This window comes from Alligator mississippiensis, chromosome 5, assembly GCF_030867095.1.
Source record: "Alligator mississippiensis isolate rAllMis1 chromosome 5, rAllMis1, whole genome shotgun sequence".
NCBI lineage: Eukaryota > Metazoa > Chordata > Crocodylia > Alligatoridae > Alligator > Alligator mississippiensis.
Window position 1 is genome coordinate 73,064,177 of NC_081828.1, and position 21,768 is coordinate 73,085,944.

General features: G+C 38.0%; 1 protein-coding gene across 5 annotated transcripts in view; it reads left to right on the top strand.

The window, feature by feature from the left end:
• COL11A1 (collagen type XI alpha 1 chain) overlaps nt 1-21,768 on the top strand; it is a 260,479-nt gene that overhangs the window by 76,041 nt on the left and 162,670 nt on the right. The window contains exons 6-10 of one of the 5 annotated variants that reach the window (XM_059728451.1): nt 10,804-10,920; nt 11,188-11,340; nt 11,530-11,625; nt 15,448-15,702; nt 21,295-21,357. In XM_059728451.1, coding sequence (XP_059584434.1) covers nt 10,804-10,920; nt 11,188-11,340; nt 11,530-11,625; nt 15,448-15,702; nt 21,295-21,357 — 684 coding nt within the window. The remainder of the gene's footprint in view (nt 1-10,803; nt 10,921-11,187; nt 11,341-11,529; nt 11,626-15,447; nt 15,703-21,294; nt 21,358-21,768) is intronic. The other 4 variants (XM_059728452.1, XM_059728453.1, XM_019500901.2 and 1 more) reach the window with 4 other exon arrangements.

Below are 21,768 nucleotides of genomic sequence, written 5' to 3' on the forward strand. Positions count from 1 at the left end.
GACTGAAAATAACCAAGATGACCAAGGACTTTGATTTGTAAGTCTTATGTGAAAAGACCCAGTGAAGTCAAATGGCTCCTTTTAAATTATCCTGAAGAAGCTAACAAGAGTATCCACAACAATTTCAGAAGTCAGCAATACTCTGCCCCTTGACAGGTGCCCTGCACCCTGGTCACCATCTTGGGACCAGAAGTCCCACCCCAAACCCTAACCTTTGCTACCAGAAGTCCCTCCCTTTGGCCCCTGGAAATAATCCTTTTGGGAGGGGAGGGTTGCCATCTTGGAACCCCCAAAAAACCAAATCATACACTAGAAGTCAAATGCCTACTATAGTATATGTTAATTTTATTACAAAAAATATTTTGGTCATGATTTGTGTTTATGTAGTATATAGAGACGATTGCCTAATAACTCAAAAAATAAAGTCTTAGTCTTGTATATTGTGTGTGTGTATGTATGTGTGTGTGTGTATGTGTATGGTGGGGTATGTCTGTGTCTGGGGGTGTGTGGGGGATGTGTCTGTATGTATGATGGGGTGTGGGGTATGTGTGAGGGCAATAGGGTACATTGTGGGGTGTGTATATGTGGGGGGTTGTGGGGGGCAGTGTGTGAGTGTGTGGCTTTTGTGGTATGTGAGGGATCATGGCCAAACAACCTCCCTGCATGGTGCACGCAGACCCTGTTGGTGGCAGTAGGAGCACCAGCAGGCAGTGGCTGCTCATGCCTGGCATAGATGCTGGTGCCTGGTGGTGCACAACTCCAGACAGTTCTGCATGCAGGGGTGAGGAGCTCAGCTTCGCTGGGCCACCTGCATTGCTGGGGCTTCCTGCATGCCTTGTAGCTCTTGCACTCGCACAGCACGGGAGGGAAACTCTACATGTTGGAGCTGGCTGCCTTCCCCTCCCCCTGCTATGCAGGCCCTAGGACTCCACTGGAAGTAGAGGGGAGTCCCAGCCCATGCTTCCCTGCAGAGTCCCAGGAACTGTTCAGTAGTGGGTGGGGAACACAGGCGGCTCCAGCATGTGGAACTTCCCGCCTTTGCCATGTGAGCGCAAGAACTGCACATGCACATGGGATATATATATATATAATGACTGAATCCTGAAATCTACTTCCCAGTAGCGTAATCCCCAAAAAATTATTTGTGTCTTCTGAAAGTCCATAACTTGGATTAGGATGGTCAATTTCTGAAAATATATATGTGCTAGGACTAAAACTGTGTTAGCCTGTAATGCACCATGTAGACTATCTACATTCCTTATCTGAGGCATGGTCAAAATAAAGCCAGTAGGCTGGATCTGGCCTGCCAGGCACTTTCATCTGGCCCACAAGCACCTGCTAACTAATTGTATCCAGTTATCAATACAAATAAATATATTTGTATCAATAAATAAATAAAATAAATTAATAACACCAATAGTAATAAAACAATACTATAATAAATAATAATGCATGAATAATATACTAAATAATAATGCATAGTCATAAATAAATAAATCAAATACATAAATGAATAAAAAGAAAGCAATATAATTGATGTTAGTCAACATAAGGAAAATAAGACCTGTCAAACAATATGACTTTATGGTGGTTACAAGTTTGTTTGATAAAAGTAACTGGGTAGATTTAACAGATTTTTGTAAGTTTTTTATGTACTACCAATTTAAAAAAACAGCATGCGATATGAATAAAATACTTCGTGAACAGATTAAAAATTAACTGACAGATCTCAAAAAATAGTCATCAGCAGTGAATCATTACTAAATGGAAGACTTGATAATATGATTCCATAAGGTTTAGTATGAGGGGCCTGGAAGTAAAAGTATAATACTACTACTAAAATTTTCATGTGGCACAAGACTGATGAAATATAAGAGTGACTTAGCAGTCATACAGACTGTTAGTTAGCTACCTGTCAAAATGAAGACAAACATTTAAAAACAAGGCAAGTAGGCCAAACCCATAGAATAAGGGTTTTAACCTGGAAATTATAGACTCTGAAAAGCTGCTAAGAACCAGAGCACCTATACAGATGTGCTCCAACTTCTGCTAATTAAGCGCTTAATCAAGTTTGTGGAGCATACTAATTAGCATGCTCCAGGAGCCTCCGCATCATGCATCGACTGAGCTTTAGTTAAAGTGCCCCATTGCTATTTTGAAGTGCAGCACGCTGAATACACATGACACAGCAGGTGCTTTAATTAAAGCGGCTTTGAGACCACCATCAGAGCAAGTGTAAAGATGCCTGGCATGGTGGACAACTGAATATAAGTGCCCATTGTGAGGTTATGAGGTCCTTAGCTACATAAATGGAGTGGTGAGCAGTAATAAGAAGGTAATTTTACCTCTCTGAAATTAGTGAGACTGATATTGGAACTTCTCATATAGTTCTGGTATTCACTTACTAAAAAAAAGTGTTAAAGAATTGGATGGGAGGCACAAAAGCCACAAAACCAATTTCTGGCCTGGAGATAATGCCTACAGTGAGAGACTTACATGTTTAACTTATTAAAACAAAAGAAAAAACGTGGAAGTTGTCTTTATTAGACTGTAAATTCTTAGACAGAAAGAAAATACCAGCTGTGGGAAAATGCATAAAAAAACCCATGGACAGAAGCTGAAGTCAGAAAAATAGAAATTAGATTTAAGACATATATATTTAATGGCTAAAGTGGTTTAACCAATGGATGTTACGGTCCACTGAAGTGATAGATTCTCCATTTCTGTGCTTTCGTATTCAGGCAGATTGCCGTCTTTGGTAAACACGCATGATTTAACAAGTACCAGTTATACTTTAGTCAAACACAAGTTATTGAGCTCTGAACTGGGAAAACTCAGCAAAATTTAAATATCTATGAATATACAGATGTCCCCGTCAAACTATGCTGAGAACTTGACTATGAGTCTCCTTTGTTGTGTAGATGTATCGAAACAACATTCCAAATCAGACTTTTTTAATACTGTTTATAAAAAATAAGTTAAAAGAAGAGCGAGAAACAGAGCAAATGATCAAAGCAACAGAAAACTGGCAGTTTTTTACCTTTCTAGAATCTTTATGGACAGGCTTTGTATAAGGTTTTTTGTGCTGGAGAAAAGATATTTGAAATTCCCAAAACATTTTCTTTCCAACTTGTAAAGAGGTTTTTTTTCAAATTCTTCTAGTAATATGTCTCCTCCTGCAGTGGTCACCATTAAAACAACAGTACTTACACACCAAAAAACGGACTGAAGCATGTAATGTTGAGACTTGCAAGGCCAGCTTTTCACTGCCTGGTTCTTAGAGTACAATCCACAACTTTGAATTAAGAAAAGCGGGTCAAACCAAACTAAAACACCATCCCCACCAGCGAGGCTGACTTTTGTTTTAAAACACATAAAAAGGAAGAAGGGGTGCTGTCCCCCTTTATGCAAGAGGGGCTAGGGATCTTTTACAGTCAGTGGGGTGACGGGCTGCATGTTGGTATAAAGTCAATAAAATGTCAATGGAAACTCATTTATGTAATTGCTCAATATTCCGTTACTTTCTGTCCAAGAAAAAGCTCTTTAATTTGTAAAATGAGGAAGGCTAAACAGCTGGAAGAATTGCAGACCTCTAGCTTTGGTCCTTTGCAAGTTAAAGCAAGTTAGTGCTTGGAGACTTCATACATAATGTCCATTTACTGAGAGCATCTGTTTCATTCTGTGTCTATACTTCAGTAGAAACTGATTCAGTATCAAGATCAAATTATGTCAAAGATCCAGACAAAGTCTCTGGCTGGACTTTTCAAGGAGTATTCAGGAAGATAGGCATGTGATTCCCCTGAAAGTTCAGTGGGCATCTGAAGCTCCCATGATTACTTTGAATATCTGGCTCTGCCTAACTTTTCCATAGTCATCTCTAAATTGTAAATGAAATCACATTAAATTCTGCCAAATCAGAAGCATAGCCAGTTCACAAAAATGAGGGGGAGAGACTTATTTATCCACCTTCTTTCATGATGTTGGATTGTACCCTGTAATATATTTTCTAGTATGTTTTCCAGTTTAATTTTTAGTGGCCTCAGCTATGAGGCTTTCCCATCTTCTCTTGGAAGATTATTTCACAGCCTAATAAATCTTAGTGTCTGACTTTGCCTGGAGAAATTGCTCCCAAAAGGGAACTATGTTTCATTTGTTTTGGACCAGTCCCAGATTCATGGATTACTTGTAAAAAAAAATGAAATGTATGTCTTTTAATGATATGTACTTCAGAATAGAGATGCAAATGTCACCTCTGCCTGCTGCCTGAGAGGCTTGAACAGTCTTTTTTGACCATATTAATTTGATCTCCCTTTCGGTTGTTTTGCTGATTAGAAATTTAGGTTTTCCATTGACTAGTGTGACAGAACTATTTTCATGTTCAGCATAAAGTAGTCAGGTACATTTTCTAACTTCAGTCAAGCCAATTAGCAGGCTGTAGAAGTAACATATTTTCTAACAATTAAGGAAAGTATTCTTTCGAGCAATTGATTTAATGAAAAATCATGAACTTTTTGATTACCATTTATCTTTATATGATCTTTCTTTGGGAGCTATTCTTCCCCTTAAGGATTTACAACACAGTCATCTCTTTAGGCATGACATTTCCTTCACCTCCATTCACAATTCATCGACAGCGTGATATAAGGACTGTTTTTTTGGTACTTTACTGTTTAGAACTTTCTTATCTCTTCTAGCTGTGACAACTGTGACGACCTGTTAATATTATTGTTTTGACTTTTAACTATACTCATTTTTTCTCGGCACCTTTTCTTTATTCTGTTACAGTTTATAATGGTGTTAATAGTCCATACTCTATTGAGGGGAATCTTAACTTCTTTTTTAGCTAATCAAACTGATTTAATGATATCTTTCAGGGTATGGAAATTTGACTTTACTATAAAACTACAGTATGGAATCCTAGAACTCATTTTTCAATCACCTTCTGATATACTTGCAATTGTTTTATCATCATACCCAGTTACTTGTTGTAGCCATTGTATGAGTATAAACAGCTAACATTCATTGTTTATAGAAACAAAAAAAGTTAAACTTTCAAGTAATTTCTGTAGCAGCAGCAGCATCCATTTTCCAAGCAAGCCTCCCCTAGGAAAATTTAAGCCAGTCCTACAGTTGGAATCGCTCTTATATGTCTCTGACCTGTTGCTTCTGAAATTCATGTGATGAAGAAAACAGTACATCTCTTTAATTGAAACTGTATGATGATCTGGTAGTGTAATATAATCACACTGTTCACTCTGCTAAAGAAAGCATGAGATCATACTGGAAATATTTTATCCCATCAAGGAAACCCAAGTTTTATTCTTCCTCTGACTTTTATGAAAACAACCATATGCAATAGTCATTACAAGGGAAGCTGAAATGCAAATTACTGGTGGCTTTACACTAGGAGAGAAAAAAAGACAGAACATTGTGTTACCCTTGGAATGTTAATTCCTTCGCACATTTCACTTGCTGTCCCATTTGGAAGTACTAACTGCAGTGTAGACACCATTTACCACCTTCTTCCCTCCAGCATCCATGTAAAAGATGGCCCCCTGTGTCTTGTTGTTATTAGTAAATCCATCATTACTGGTACTCGAATGAAACTCAGTTCTGCTTTCTTTTCATTCAACTCATTTTCAGCCCTTGCTAAACCTTCACATTATCTGCCACAGTTTGGGATCTGGATAAAAGTCAGCTGAGAACCAGAAGAGAGAGATGCAGTGCTACTCAATGATGTTGTTACTCTTGGGAAATCTAAAACCACACCATAAGCTGAGGACATCTTATTGAAGACTACCATTTTCATTTAGTGTCTTTTCATATATAGTCTGTCTTTCTTTGTCATCCATGCCTTTCATGTCTTCTGAGATGACTTTTGTAATAGCAGCATGGTCTCAGAGCTGCTGCTGCTGCAGGAATGGGCAGCCAAGTCCCTGAGCTCCAGAGGGGCTTCTATGCACATCATGGCCCCAGAGTAGCATGTAGTCACTCTAAGGCTGTGCTGCTTGCAGCTGCTCTGGGGTGCAATCTGGGATTGGGGCCTCATGCAGTGCATGTGGTCATCTGATGCACCCTGCTTGCTGCCTGTTGGTCACTCCAAGACCCATGGGCAACAGCAGGGGCTAAATAATATGGTTCTGTGGGCCAAATCTGGCCCGCAGGCTGTATGTTTGACACCCCTGCCCCATAATTCTCATCAGCTCACCAACTTTCCAGTCTGAGAGTCTGCATCTGAATGACAGCCTAAATGATCAGTTTTTTTGAGACACATTGTATATTTAAAGCCAGTTTCATTTGCATTAAGTATAAAGGAGTAAAGCATCATCCCAGGAAAATTATATTTTCCACTTGCTTATGCATGCTGCAATAGATGCTTCCACACATCCATGCTTTTGTATGCGTATTTTATAGTTCTCATTCATAAGTGTCTGGTTTTTCAAACTGTGCCTCTGGCATAAGTTAGCATAAATATCAATTTATGCACCATGTTCCCTTTTCATACTAACATACTTGGCACAACTGTTTTTTCCAGTAAACATTTTTGTTTGGTTGTGGCCTTTGAAGAACTTTTCTTAACCGCTGTTGTAATTTTATTAGCCACATATTTGGCACTGTCCAACAAAGCCATTAATTATTGAATGTACTGAATGAATGCTGATGTTTATAGCTTCTCAGTTTGTGGATGGCTCTGTGATGCTTGTCAGTATATATAGTATAATTTGGATCTATTTAAAAACAAAGTAAATTCCAGTAGCATATATTTCTTGAAATTTCCTCTAATGAAATAGTTTTGTAATATTTTTCTCCATTTATCCCCTGGAATTTTGGATATTCTATTTTAGTGCGATTCATATCTAGTATAATGTATTAACTTCAATGGAAATTACATTGAGGTGAATTTGACACAATTTTTGCCACAGAACTATTTGCATATATGCGATTCATCTCCCTGGTCAGTCAGTCTGGCATAAAATTCACAGAATCTTTTTTCCCCCCATATTAAAACACTTCACAGACTCTGCGACAGAAGAGAAACAAACCACTGGTGTGGGTTTATACATGTTATAGCACCTCCAAGCAAGTCATGTACCTTGCTATTTTAAAAGGAATCTTTTAATAGTTATTTTACACTGTTGCTAATGGTGTTATAGAAGTTTGTCAATATGTTTTGCTTTCATATTGTCAGTGTTACTCTTCATTAGGAACCAATCATGTTTAGCTCAGTTTCCAGGCATGAGAACTCTTTCCTTTCTTTATTTCCTTCTCTATATGAAAATGGTAATGTTGTCTTTATACAGCTCTGGCAATATGAGTTGCAACTTAAAGTTTTTCCATTGACTTTACTGGGAATAACCAAACAGAAAGGGGATGCGAAATAATCACACATTATTTTAGTCTAAAACGGTGCCTGATTTGTACCATAAACGCAGTGCCATTGATTGTCTGATTGTCAAGTGAATACTCCTAATGATATCCATGGGCATGTCTACATATGCATTAATGCACTGTGGTGCATTAATGCGCTGTGGTTACTGCATATTATGTTTAGTACCTGTAATAACAGGTACTAACTATATAAGCAGGAACTGGTGCTACTGCTCGTAGCACCAGCACATACCTTTCAAGTGATGCTAATGCTTAGTAGACTAATTCTGCTGTGCATTAGCACAATAGCATGGCTTTCATCATGACACACTAATGTGCAGTTAGAATTAGTCAACTATTCATTTAGCATCTATTGTAGATCCGTCCAGTGTCAGAGCCTGGTTTGACCCATATGCAGTAAGTAGTTCATGACAAATAGGTAGATTTAAAAAACAAACATTCTGTAGGAAGGATATTCTTGACCAGATTATAACAATTTTAAGTTGCATTCTAGGCCTAAATAAATCAAAGCTCTGCGTTTAAAGTTTTATCCACAAATATCCTATTTAATTTTGGAGAATATATTTTAAAATTCAAATACTTCCTTTTTTTCTTGTCAGTATATCATGTAACAGTTTTATCTATGAAAATAACCATATGTAACATCAACATAAAAAGCATTACTAAAATTATATATTTTCTTTTTTATAAAAACAGGATCAATACAATAATTGCACACAATGAAAAAGCAAGATTTCAAAGTGATTTGAGGTCAAATTCTTTTGATATTGGTATGAAAATGGGTGCACAGAGTAGAAATTAATACATTTTGTGTAAGAGGTGATTGACTAGTTAGAGGTGCAAAAGCAATAAAATAGCAAAAAGTTAGTCAATTCAGTGGTTTAGCATCAGGTCTTTGCTACTTTTTCTCTAAACACTTTTTCCTCACAAACTTGTCTTCAAGGCAAAGATAGACCTGACCACTGTAAGCTGGTAAACTACCATCTTTGGCAAGATTATGTAAATTATTTTGGGGGAGCAAAGACTAATTTTAATACTTCCTCCAATATTGCTAATACTTTTTATGACAATGACATTTAGTATTCTTGTAAATACTTAAATCACATCATAATCATTTCCCTGTTGGGAGAAAGAGAGGTGTGGCTGCAGCATGTTCTATGTTGGCATGACTATGCGATGTAAGAGTTCCTTGAAGGTTAGTATGTTATTACTAACATACAGAGTGTATAGCAACATTGAGACTGCTTGCATTTGCACGAAGTGGGCAAAACAGTTCCTGCAGCTCCAGGCATCAGGACTGGCATGAAGGTATTTTAAAGATGCTTTCACTTGTTCTGAGTGGAGTTCCAGTGCATCTGATGACCTAGCCCAGTCAGTCAGTAGTAAAGCCCAGACCAAAAGTCTTAATTCATGGCTCAGAGTTTCATGCTATTACACAAACAATTCTATATCTAATTAATCTTTTAAAAGTCTTTCAAAAGACTAAATCCTCAGAGGTGTAAATTTTTGTAGTTGCAGTGAATGCAGTGAAACTTACAATCATTTATACCAGATGAGAATTTGCATATTTTAATTTAATCATACATGGTCTCCTAGGCTAGGGACACACATTCAAAAAGCCTGAATTGATTCAATCTTTGCAGGTTAGTCTAACCTAGCTAGGCTAAACCAGTTTGTAATCGTCAAGACATCCCCTCTGAACTGACAAAATTCAGGCACTTGTGTGTAGTGGCTTTCCTTCCCTTCTACAGTGCTGAGCTGAGGGGGGTGTGGCCAAGTCCTAGCAGGACACTCTGATTAAGTAGGGGTTCCCTCTCCTTCTGACCAGCCCAGCGGGGAATGGGTAACAATGTTTATCACCCCTAACTCAATGTTTATTACCCTGTTAAGAAAACAACAGGGGGACATTACCAGCTACCTGTTGATTCTGCCTTTGTCCCATCTGCCACAGCACAGACCATAGTCAGCATGTGGTCTGCTAGCTAATGCTGTGTGTCTGTGTAAGGCAGAGGGGACGGTGGAATCCCTGCTTAGAGGGGAGGGTGGGGGAGCGAAAGCCAGGCAAATGCCTGCAGTCTCTGCTGAAACTGGAGCCAGGGGACAGAGGAGAGGGGCCTGCCCAGCCCAGAGAGCATGTTGGGGGAGTCTGATTTAACTTAAACAAGTAAAGGGTCTGGGACAGACATTCCATAAACTTGTTTGACCTAAATTAGCTAAGTCTGATACTATATTCAACCAGGCTTATCTCAAACTGGCTTCAGCCATTTTCAAACTGGTTTATGTGCACTGAACATTTGTTCTGCTACAGGTTTAAACCAGTTTCTGATCACTGAAACTGGTTTATGTGTAATGTTTGTTCCTAGGCATAATGTATACAGTCTGAAGCTCCCTAGCATAGAGAAAGTGACAAGTGTTATTTAATTCACTTTCCCCTTCCGCCTAGTCCCATAGGGCATCTTTACATGTGCTCTGGGGTCAAGGGGGGGACTTTAATTAAAGTAGCTCTCTGGAGCTTCCAAGAATTATTTTATAGACATTAGGGGCTGGACCCAATGATCTCGCGAGGTCTCTTCCAGACCTAATGTCTATGAAATCTATGAAAAAATGCTCTAAATAAAGCACCTGCAGCATCTTACGTATTCAGTGTACCATACTTCAAAATGGCAGTGGGAGGTGCTTTAACTAAAGTTTGTTCAAAGACCTTTAGCTAAAGTGCCCCTACTACCATTTTGCAGTATGGGAATGCTGAATACAAGAGAAGCCGAGGCTGCTGGAGCATGCTAATGAACTGATATCTATTTATTTGGGAGTAGTATCCTGAATTTCATTAGAAGTTAGTTGTTTTCCTATTAAGTCCATCTATGTATATGGGAATACCATCACCTCTCCAGCTGTTCTGGCTAGAAATTCAGGAAATCCAGCCTTTTCAGATTTATTTTTTCAAGATGTAAGAGTTTACTGGTGGAAATTTAATTCTACTTCTAGAAATCACACTCTTCTTGCAGGCAGTATGTAAGTAGGTAGAGACCAAGTTGAGAGAGGCAGAAAGAGACTTTATTATCAAATTATTGGTACCTAAAATAATCTAAAAATATGTGATTTTGCAAATGCCAGTAGGATCTCCCCATAATCTAAATTATAGCTGACTATTCTGTGCAACCAATAAAAGATTTTTTTTTCTTCTGCCTCTATTACTTGCTTTTTCATGACTTCTGTATTGCATTTTAAAAAAGGAAATAAAAATCATGATATTGAGTGTTTTTCTCAATGAATGAACATGTCAAATTATTCATGTTTCATCACACTAACATTAAACTTTACTCCCAAGTAAAGGTTAAGATGCTTTCCAATTTTCTAATGTAGTTTGCTGCCACTAACATAGGCATGCCTGATATTTTTCCATTTGCAATGTAGTACCTACCAGAAGATCTAATCGAATATGACTATGAGTATGGGGAAGCAGATTATAAAGAGACTGACACTGTTACAGAGGGACCCCCACTATTTGAGGAGACAGTTGCACAAACTGAGGTAACAAAATCTGGTCCATTTGTCATGTAGTGTCTGGCTGTCTCTTACTGTGTAGTTTGTTATTTTGTGTCATCTTATCTAACTCATTAAATTCCTTTTACTCACTCCTTTCATATATATATATCACTTGTTTTTACTCAGCAGTGGAAAGCCTGACGACTGACAGCATTCATTTTGTCTGTGCTGAGCCTCCTTTCATTCATGCTTCCTCCTTTTCTTTCTTATTTTATTTATGTTTTTCCATTCCATCTTTCACCACATTTGCAGAAAAAGAAAGCCAAAGCCAAAGGGAAGATGACGACAATGGCTGCTTACTCAAAGGACAAACCTAAAAAGATCACAACAAAAATATCTGAAAAATTTGTATCCAAGAAGAAGAAAAGTTACCAAGAAGCAGCTAAAGGCAAACTAGGGGTAAAGGTAGCAAAGAAATAATCAAGATCTTTCTCCGGCCAAGACCGGAAGATCTCTGATCATGAGACATAACTAGCCCTAACCCCACTAGATGAATACATCTCTGCCTAATGCTATAATGTGATTAAACAGTGATTCCTGCTGGATCTTTCCCATCTACTACCTTTTAACAATGTACTTTCTCTTTAACATCAGGCCAACGTTGTTGATGAATTTCAAGAGTATAGTGTAACTGAAACTGACTACAGTTCCCAAACAGAAGCTCCCACCCAGACTACTGAACCAAATGAGGTAATGAGAGCAGGGCACAAGGGTGTGTGGGAGGGGGGTTGTAAAATGCAAATGAAGATGCTTATCAGTGCAATGTTAATGGTTAATGAATTACAATTGCTTTTTTTAAAGGAAGGGGGGGGGATCTCTAAGGTGCCCCTCCTCCCCTCCCCATCTTCTTTTATAACAGAAGCACATGAAAGGGACAACTCCTCTCAGTATATGTATCTGGATAATTCTGATCAATGGGATTTTATGCATGAATAGTGAATGTCAAAACTTTTCCTGAACATACTTCTCTGATGGCTCTATAGGAGGTTTGTTCAAGTAAAAATGGTAAAGTCCTTGCTCCTGCAAGTCCTTCCTTGTTTCATATAGCACATGGAGTGCAAGGTTGCTGCATCCAATGCAGGTGTGAGTAGGACTACACTTTGTGAAAGTAGGAATACGTGCTAGGTATAGCCCTCTGCACTGGTGGGAAGCAAAACTTTCATGCTCCTCCCCTTTACTCTAAGAGTTACTGAGTAAAGAAGAGGACTGACAACAGAGAATGAGGGTCTCTGAGGAGATATGGTTTTAATGTATTCAGGAGTAGTTAATCATTCCTCTCTCTACTGCCTGAACAAGTTCCCCTTCTCCATCTTACTTACCACTTTCTACCTGGCAGACAAACATGCATTCAAATCTCTGCCCCTCAGCTATCATAGATCAGATAGATTTAAAACATACATCTCCCAATCCCTGAGAATTTTCTTTTTTAACTGTAATACCAAAACCATAGCTAAGGGAGAAACTAACTTGTTTGCTATTTTTGTTGTATTTTAGCCAATTGGATTTTTTAACTTCGATGTTTTACTTCACATAATTCATAGCATATTGAAATGAGTTGAATGCCATCACTTTAGCAGTTGTTGTTTTTTTAGCCAAAAAGAACAACAAAAGCCTTTGCTTGTTGTTAAGGTTACATTCATACTAAACATTATTGGTTTGGTTTTGTCAGTAAGTATTTATTTGAGCGGCACATCTGAAAAAAAAAATCATATAGTGACTTCAAATCATGCTAAAATTATTATTGTTTGATAACAACAATAAAGCGCCTAAGCATTATTTTTAAGGAAACATTAATATAAATGTTTTACTTATGTGTGTATATATATGTCTGCATTTATATAAATATGTATATGTGTGTATATTACATATATATGCATATACACACATTACATATACTATATATATATAATATATATATAATATATATTGTATATTATATATATATTATATATATATAAATTACAATAAAAAGGTTTTTCAATTTCCTTTTACATAACGCTTTCAAAATGAACATATATTGCTTAAAAGATGTACAAAACTGAACTATCCTGCTAAAGCAACAATCATAACTCATTCAAGCCAAATATGAAAAATAGTACTGAAATTGCTCAGCATACTTATTTTACGCTTTGAACTGTGGAGCAGATGCCAAAAAGTTCATACAATTTAGATAATATGATGAAATACATGAAGAGAAGTAAGTTGATTTTATCATTTCCTCCATATGCATTTTAGAAGTTAAAATGTAAATGTCAAATCTTTATAGCTATTGAGAACTGAGTTTTAGATTTTGCAATTATCTGGCAGCTGTTGACGAGGAAGGGTTCTGTAGGTATACTCCTTGCATTTTTTACATTGTGTTAGGCAGTCAGGCAATATCTTTACTGTAGTGAGACCGAAATCACAATGCTAAGTTTTTTCTTCAGTGGGAGCCATATGAAGCAATTTTGCATAAAGGAAAAAGAAATCAGATCTTTAAAGATAAGTAAAAAAGGGGTTGATATTGATTTGATTTCTGAATGTATTTGGCTTCATTCTGATGTACACAATGTACATTAGAAATAACAAATTTGTAATTTTTGGAATTGCACTGTCCCTAAATTAAAGTAAAATCAGAATTAGATCATCTGTTTTAACTCTTATATTTCACCATGATTGGACCCATACACCATTAATGATTTTGGATAGCAAAGTCTCCTTGTACACTATTTAAAGATACATTAACTCATTCTAAATAATACTCTAGGGTACACATATAATGTTGAATATTTGGCTTCTTATTTTTTCAAAATGTTCTTTTCCCAAAGACTTAAAGAAATGCAGTTACTTTCTAAAAATAAAAGTTTTGTACATCTTCTCAGATAAAATGCTTTTAAAATATGTTTGGAGTTATATGAAGATTGCTTGGTTTTACACTGTTTGTGTTATTAAGGATAGAAGTTGCAAACAAGATTTAGGACCTTGTTACACTTCTATTTTAGGCAGCTCCTAGAGCTCTTAACACCCAAAACTAGTCTTAAGCACACTTTAGGTAGCTTAAAGTTACATCACTCCAGGGCAGGTTTATCTCTGATTTATGTTACATGGCTCTTGTTCCATTAATGTGTGGCCACTCCCCACAGATAAACTGCCCAAGTTGGAGTCTTCCAACATCCTAGGATACAGTGTCCCCCTACCCTACCCTCTTGTTCTGTGTGGACAAACTTTCCACACCCTGAACTCTACTGCCCAAGGGATGGTCCTGGCACCAAGCTAACCTTTCCATCCCTAGGGCTGTGACCTTCCCATCCCCAGTGGTACAACCCCATGCAAACAGCCTGCAAAGCACATACCATTTAGCCAGGTCACAGGGCATAGACAGGTCCAGGAATGGTGTCTAGAGGTGATGGCAGGGGAATAAGGTGGGTGCCAGATTGGGTCCCCACGAGCTGGGACTTCCTTCCCAGGAAAGGGGCAGTAGCTCCCCAAAAAGCACTGCTTATCTCCCAGCCACCCCAGGAAGCATGATCAGCACTCTCATGCCCCAATCCCAAATTAATTATGTAATTTATTAAAACATGAGACTTGCTTTAATTTACTTTATTTCTTTTGAATTGTTAACTTCTTTTATGTTATCTTTCCTGACTTCCTTCATTTCACCACCCTTCCACTACCCCATTTCCTCCACCTCCTGTTTCACTACCTACCCCCATTCCATTAATTCTCTGTCTCCCAGCTTTATGTCCCTGCCCTCCCCCACCAACCCATCTCTCCCACTCCCCTATCTAGAACAGGACATAGAAGCCTATCCTGGCCTACCAGCCCTGCAGTGGTACCTCACCCCTATAGCTCCTAGTCAGGCACCTGCTCACCAGCCCCCTAGTGGCAAGCAACAGCTGTGAAGGTTAGGATAGTCAGAGAAGTTTTTTAGCCTTAAGGTGTAAGTACTCCAAACATGAGCTAGCACTAACACTGATCAACATTTGAGGAGCTCAAAGTGCAATGTGTAACAAGGCTCTTAGCTTTCACCAAAGTTTCAACTTCATCTTCTACGAGTTTTTCAGGTGGCATTTAGACTGATCCAAAAATATATATAAATTGCTATTAAAGAAATGAACCATGATGTGTATGTATGATGCGTATACTGCAACATCATTGGAAGAAAAATGTTGAAACATTCAGTGTGGCATTGTTATTCATTGATGGATAAGAATGCTGGATCCAGAAATAACAGTAAACTAGCAACTGCACATAGCATATGCATGAACAATTAGAGTTAATGTTTCAGAAAAAAAGATGTATGAAAACATAAGTTCTTTGTACAAACTTGTGTACATAGAATGATCTTTTAATCACTCTGAAATGCTAGCTTTCTAGTCTTTCAGAATCTAATTAAAAGAAAATATGCCATTGTTTACTATTCTGACTTCTTTTTGACATCATCATGGTCAATCACCAATTGCTTATATTGCTTTACTAACAGTAATACACATCTTCCTCCTATTCCCAAATCTTTGCTGCTTACATGAATAGCAAAATCCCGTTGAAGAAGTATTTACTGAAGAATACGTAACTGGAGAGGATTATGATTCAGAAAATAAAAAAACTGAGGAAACTGAATATGAAAACAGAAGAGTAGACCTCAGTGAATCTGACCTTCTGGTAGATGGAGATTTAGGCGAATATGATTTTTATGAATATAAAGAATACGAAGAAAAACCCACCGATCACACTAATGAGGAGTTTGGTCCAGGTGTTCCAGCAGAGACTGATATCACAGAAACAAGCGTAAGTTGCTTAAAGGCAAATATGATAGAATTAGATCAATTTAAATTTAGCAATTCTTCTTTAGTTGTCTGGATTGCTTGTTATAGTTTTTGGAGCATATAGGACTTGATCCAATGCCCACTGAAGATGGTGGAAATGCTGCCATTGCCTTTGAAACAAACTCAGTGCCTTTTCTTGATGTTCCTTTATTTTTATTTATATTAATAATTCTCTTTTTCATACCTTTTGGGGAGTTCTAAGGAAAACTTGTGAACTGAATGAAATAATTTATCTTTCTAAATTTTTCTTAAAGTAGAAAAATAATGGAAATCTTCTTTATTAGATAAAAATGCATGACTTTTAATTGGTTTCAATATCTTTGTATAATGATAGGAGATTTATGAGCTCATAAACTTTGTTATGCTAAAAATCAACTGAAATATATAGGACAGACTAAACAGTTTGAGGTCCTGTAATATCCTCTGTAAGAAAATTATTTGGAGTGGAAACTGAAGGCCATAAATGAATGGTGTAGAATTCTCAGTATCCCTCTCTGATGCTCTTTTCAAGGGTGAAAGCTTTGTGCCCTCACAGATTTTTGCTGGCACCAAGACAACAGGACAATTTTTGTATTTGGAAATAATATTCAGTATTGACTTTCTTGTCATTGATGAGGGATAGTGTTCCTCTTCCCATGATAAAGTCTTTGCCTAGTAGAGAGATTTCACATTTTGCTTCAGTGTTAAATACCCCCCATTTCTCTATAAAGGGCACAACCTGCCAGAGAATGTTGCTAATATGGGAAGCAGCATAACTTCCCCTGTGGATTGAAAAATGCCTGTGTGTTGTAGAAAAGGAAGATTTTGTGTAATATGCCCTACCCATCCTAAAAAATGTCCTACCCATCCTAGTTCTCTCTTGCACACACAGTTTGGGATGATTGATTGGGCTTGCTTTGAAGTGCTACCCTTGAGCTTCAGTTCTATATGTTCAATTTACTGTTTATTTTCCCTCTCTCAATCATGTGGTACAGTTGTATTTGTGACTTAATCTTATCGGTGCCCTGTGACATGGGTTTGGATTTATACTCCTGACATAGACGGTAACAACAGGTAGGATCAAATTCACTCCAGAGGAAAGAGCCTGTACAGGCCTTGTGAATTAGCTGTGTGCTGCATTAAGAAAACTGTAGAGGAATTGGTTCTTATGTGGACACTCAGCCCTGACATTAGTTCTTTTGCATTGTTTTACCTGCAAACACATTCCTTGACTGTGTTTCTTTCATAATTTGTCTCATCCCTATGGAAACTCTTACATTCAAATCATACAAATTTATTTTGATCCATTTACTTATTTCAGTGGACTGAATTGATTTTTTCTTTTGATTCTGAAGAGTAACTACTGCACATTGAAAACCACCATGATTGAGATTTAACTTTACATTTCTCCACAAAGCATCCAAAAGTATTAGGTCACAACAGAGACAAAATGGTAAATTCTGTTAAGGAGTCTGACTACAGAACTTTTAACAGTAATTGAAATCATGAAACTAGATCTCTGCTCTATCCTGAAAACATTATATTTCAGAGTCTTCAGCTCTTCAGGATTTATAATAAATATTTTCTTAGTTATATTCAGTATATATAGTCAATAGAGAATGGAAAGCTTAACCACAAGTCTGGCTAGACAAAGCCTTGGCTGGAATGATATAGTTGGGAATGGTCCTACTTTGAGCTGGGGGTTGGACTAGATGATCTCCTGAGCAGCCAGGGACAGAAATTACCCATAAACTGGTCTAAGTGATTGGAAACCAGTTCAAATCTGTAACACAAGAGACAGGGCCAGCCCACAATTTTGGGGGGCCCCCTGCGGGATATCATTTTGGGGCCCCCTGATGTGAAGAAGTTGTAATTGGTAGCAGGGAGAGTGGCTAATGGCTGGGCATGAAGCTGGCGGTGGCCCCTACTATCCACCTCCCTTCCTAGAGCACTGATTTGGAGTGTTCATGGCTGCAGGTGGCCCCTTAGCTGCAGGGCCCCCTGTGGCTGCAGGTTCTTCAGGATAGGTTGGGCTGGCCCTGACAACAGAAGTTCAGCACACTTAAACTGCTTTCAAAATGGCCAAAACTGGTTTAAGCTAAACCTGGATGGATAGAGTAACAGACTGAACTATTTTAGGTTAAATCAGTTATTGAAATTCTGTCCCAGATCCCCTCCAGATTGAAGTGAACTCCCAGTCCCCCAACATCCCAGGATGCTTTGCACCTCCCCCACAAACCCCCTCCCCCCCGCAGGGTGAGAGCGCTAGCCTTGCCCAAGTTGTCTACTCCAGCCGAGCAGGGAGGTTTGCTATAGCACCCCCTGGTTTCTGGTCTGGGCCACTGTAGGCATGTGGCTGCATTTCCAGAATCAGAAGTGAACATCTGTTCACTGGCTTATCAGTTCAATCTGTGCAGTTTAAACTAACCTGAAAAAAATTGAATTGATTTAGCCTCGGGGTTTTTGACTGTCTGTACTTAGCCCTGAAGTCCCTTCCAACTCTCATTTTCTATGATTCTATGAAGTCCCTTAATGTGACATTTTAACAGCTATAAAGATATCTCTTCATTTATTTTTTAAACACACAGGCTTTTATCTTGCATGGTTCATTTTAACTGGGAGAAAATTAAACAGAGTGAAAAAAAGATTTGTTATGGCAGTACTAGTATATGCAGTGCAGTACCCTGACCAACATGTTATTTTGTGGTGCTGCCATTTTACAAGACTACATGAAAACAAAACATCTTTTGGATTAAACTTTCATTGACTTCAATGAAAGCAGAATCAACCTGTTTATGTGGTTTCATATATTTGGGCCCTCATTCTACCACCCTTATTTGTGCACTTGTTACAGGTTTAGGAAATACAATTTTGATCACATGGAGAACATACTATCTACACGATATCAGCCATGCCTTAATCCTGATGTTTGGTGTGTAAATCCTCATACTTAGTGGGTGAAGCTGAAATATTCTAGTTTATACTGAAAACCTTTACCAATAAATAAGTTCTATAGTTTGAACACATGTTCCTCTCCTTATGTCAAAGGGGATAACACTAAAACTATAACACCTTTCCACTTCATTAATACCATACTTTTGATTTAGCAAAGCTGAGCATCTCTTCTTGGATGCTGAACAAGTAAGTAGCTTTGAATCATGGACAAAAAATGCTAACAGATGTATTACAGCTGGGACTAATGTCTGGCCAAAGACGTGTCCATGTGTGCCTTTCTTTCCTATGGAAGGGGGAAAAGAAGTTATAGACAGAAATGGGAGTCCTTCATTTTCAATGTTACTCAGTAGCCACTTCTACATGAGACACTGCGCAATAGCCTGAGACAATTGTGCAGTAGCGTTGCATGGCAGAAACTGTAACATGATGCTACTGCTCAGTCAGCATCACAACAACCCCATTCATTGCTACTACTGTTCAGTAACATGAGTTACTGTGTAGTCATTTAGTACCACCCAACCATCTGTTTATACAAGTACTAAATGACTGAGCAGTAACAACTGCATGGTCAGTGTCTCATGTAGATGTGCTCGGTGTTAAACAGTTCTCTACAGATTCAAAATTTAATTTTTATTATTACATATGTTTTTAGACTGTTGTTCTGCTCTGCCATATCATATTTAAAAATATATATTATTTCAGAGTGTGGCACAACTATTAAAATATCTTCTTAGAAGAAAAGAAATGTATCGACTGGGAGCTTGATTATGAAACTTTACCTTATAATCCAATTTTTTATGCTGATAATCCCATTACTGTCAGTGGAAATAAATCACAAGCCAGTGCTACTTAACATGAGACAGATTTTCAGAATCAAGGAATTAAAGAACTAAATCATTTCTGTATATTTTTTGAAAAAGAAAAATTTGCAACTTTTTCTAAACTGTGTACCATCATGCAGTATGGCTCTGCTTTTAGATGCATGAGTTATTACTTCATACGTTGGCTCATATGCACACACACACGTATATGTATATGTACAGGAAACCCTCACTATTCGCGGGTTCAGAATTCGCAGTTTCAGGTATTCATGAGTGCCAAACCTGCATTTTAAATACACTTTATATACTTACAGGAGCTCCTCGGGAGCTCCGTGCTTGCAACTGCTACTGCCAGAGCCGTACCCACCTCCCACCCCCAACTGCCAGGGGCACTGCATTCATGAACACAGTGCCTTTTTCACAGATTTTGCCATTTTTGGAGGATACGTGAACGTATTAAGACATGTACCTCAATTTTGGAGGGCTTTTTATGGGAAGGGAAGGTGTAAATGTGGTAATTGCTGGAAGAAGCTGGAGTGATGAAAACTGATATTTTAACTGGTACCTAAAGTACTAGCCCAAGAAGAAACTGCTTTTAAGAAATAAACAGACATTTTAAAGCCAGTGCTCTATGTCCTGGCTTCTTTCTGCATCAGTGACAGTTCTCTGCAAGAATCAGTGACAGGACATGAGATTGTGAGTAATGTTTCCCTGTAATGTTCAATTTATTAAAAAAAAAAAAAAAAAAGAATGACTGAGCCAATGTACTTGTTCATAGTTTTGAAAGGTTCAGTTGCTAACCTTTCTGGAAAAGCTAACCTAAATCCTAAACCCAGCTCTACCATATCAATAACAAATACTATTTTGGGGGAACATTAGAAAATCTAATCTTGATCACATCACATCTTGGAGCTGTGGACTCTGTTACTCTAAGCAGATGCCACATTTTTCCCAGGAGAAAGCATTATGTCCCATGAACCTACAAACATACAAGTCCACTGTCCTGCTTCAATTCCCACTGAAGTGTGCTGGATAAAATGTGCTATCACCTTTTCCTGGGACATTGTGGTGTGCATCTGTAAAGTTATTGTGGGACCTTCCTGGGCCAAGCTGGCTAGGATGTGTGCTTTTGCTGGCTAGCTGCTGGCAGAGGAGCAGAAATGCAGCTAGGAAGGGTGATGTGTAAATAATTGTGCTGCTTTCATTTTGATCCAGGTCAAGTCCAGGGACAGTCAAGCCCATGTCAAATCTAACCTCTGTTTATAGCCTGAAAGAGCTAAATGATTGAGTTTAAGCTAACTTGTGTTCATGATGGGGAAGATCTAGCTAACTTTGACATGGCAGCTCATTTTTATTCATTTTTAGGTTATGGAGTTGCAGATTGTTTCTCGGCTGACTACTCCTTATATAACCGTTAGACAGTGACAATGAAGTTAGGGGCATGAAAAATAAAATCCCAGTGGAGAGCAAGGCAGATTCCTTTTTGGCTTAATAATAAGGGAGAACAAAGGACGTGGGAAAACTTATACATTCTTCTTTTCTTCAACTTCACCCCATATCTTAGCTTCAGTATTCTTTAGGAAAATAAGACAGCTGTTCTAGTCCAAGGGAACAGCTGTCTTTTACTTCTTTTGTTACCCCTATATGAGGCAAAGAGAGCAATAGAGAAGCAGATGGGGTTGCTTGGAAGGTCAAGAGGCAAAATCTCTTTCCTCTTACTCCTCCTTCCCTTTCCTTAAGTTATAGACTCTCCGTTCAGAGTGCACAGGATTCTTATGCTTTATTTTATGATCTGACAGGTGACTGGACATGGTATTTATGGAGAAAAAGGACAGAAGGGGGAACCAGCTGTGATTGAACCTGTAAGTACTTCAGTGGATATTTTTTCTTAAGTTCCCTATGTTTTTCACTGGTACTTTACTTCAGCATTAAACCACATAATTTAAAAACAGGAAGACAATATATTAATTATGAGGTCCTCCAAGCCTATCAACAGTATTATTACATGGACTGGCAGCATAAATGATATAGAAAAGCACCACTAACAGCTTCTTGTACCATTCAGGTTAAGGACAGAAATTACACATAAACCAGTATAAGTGATCAGAAACTAGTTCAAATCTGTAACGCACCAGAAGTTCAGTGCATGGAAACTGCTTTCAAAATGACTGAAACTGGTTTAAGAGAAACCTGGGTAGATGTAATATCAGACTTAACTGATTTAGGTTAAATTGGTTTATTAAAATTCTGCCCCAGATCCCCTCTAGGTTCAA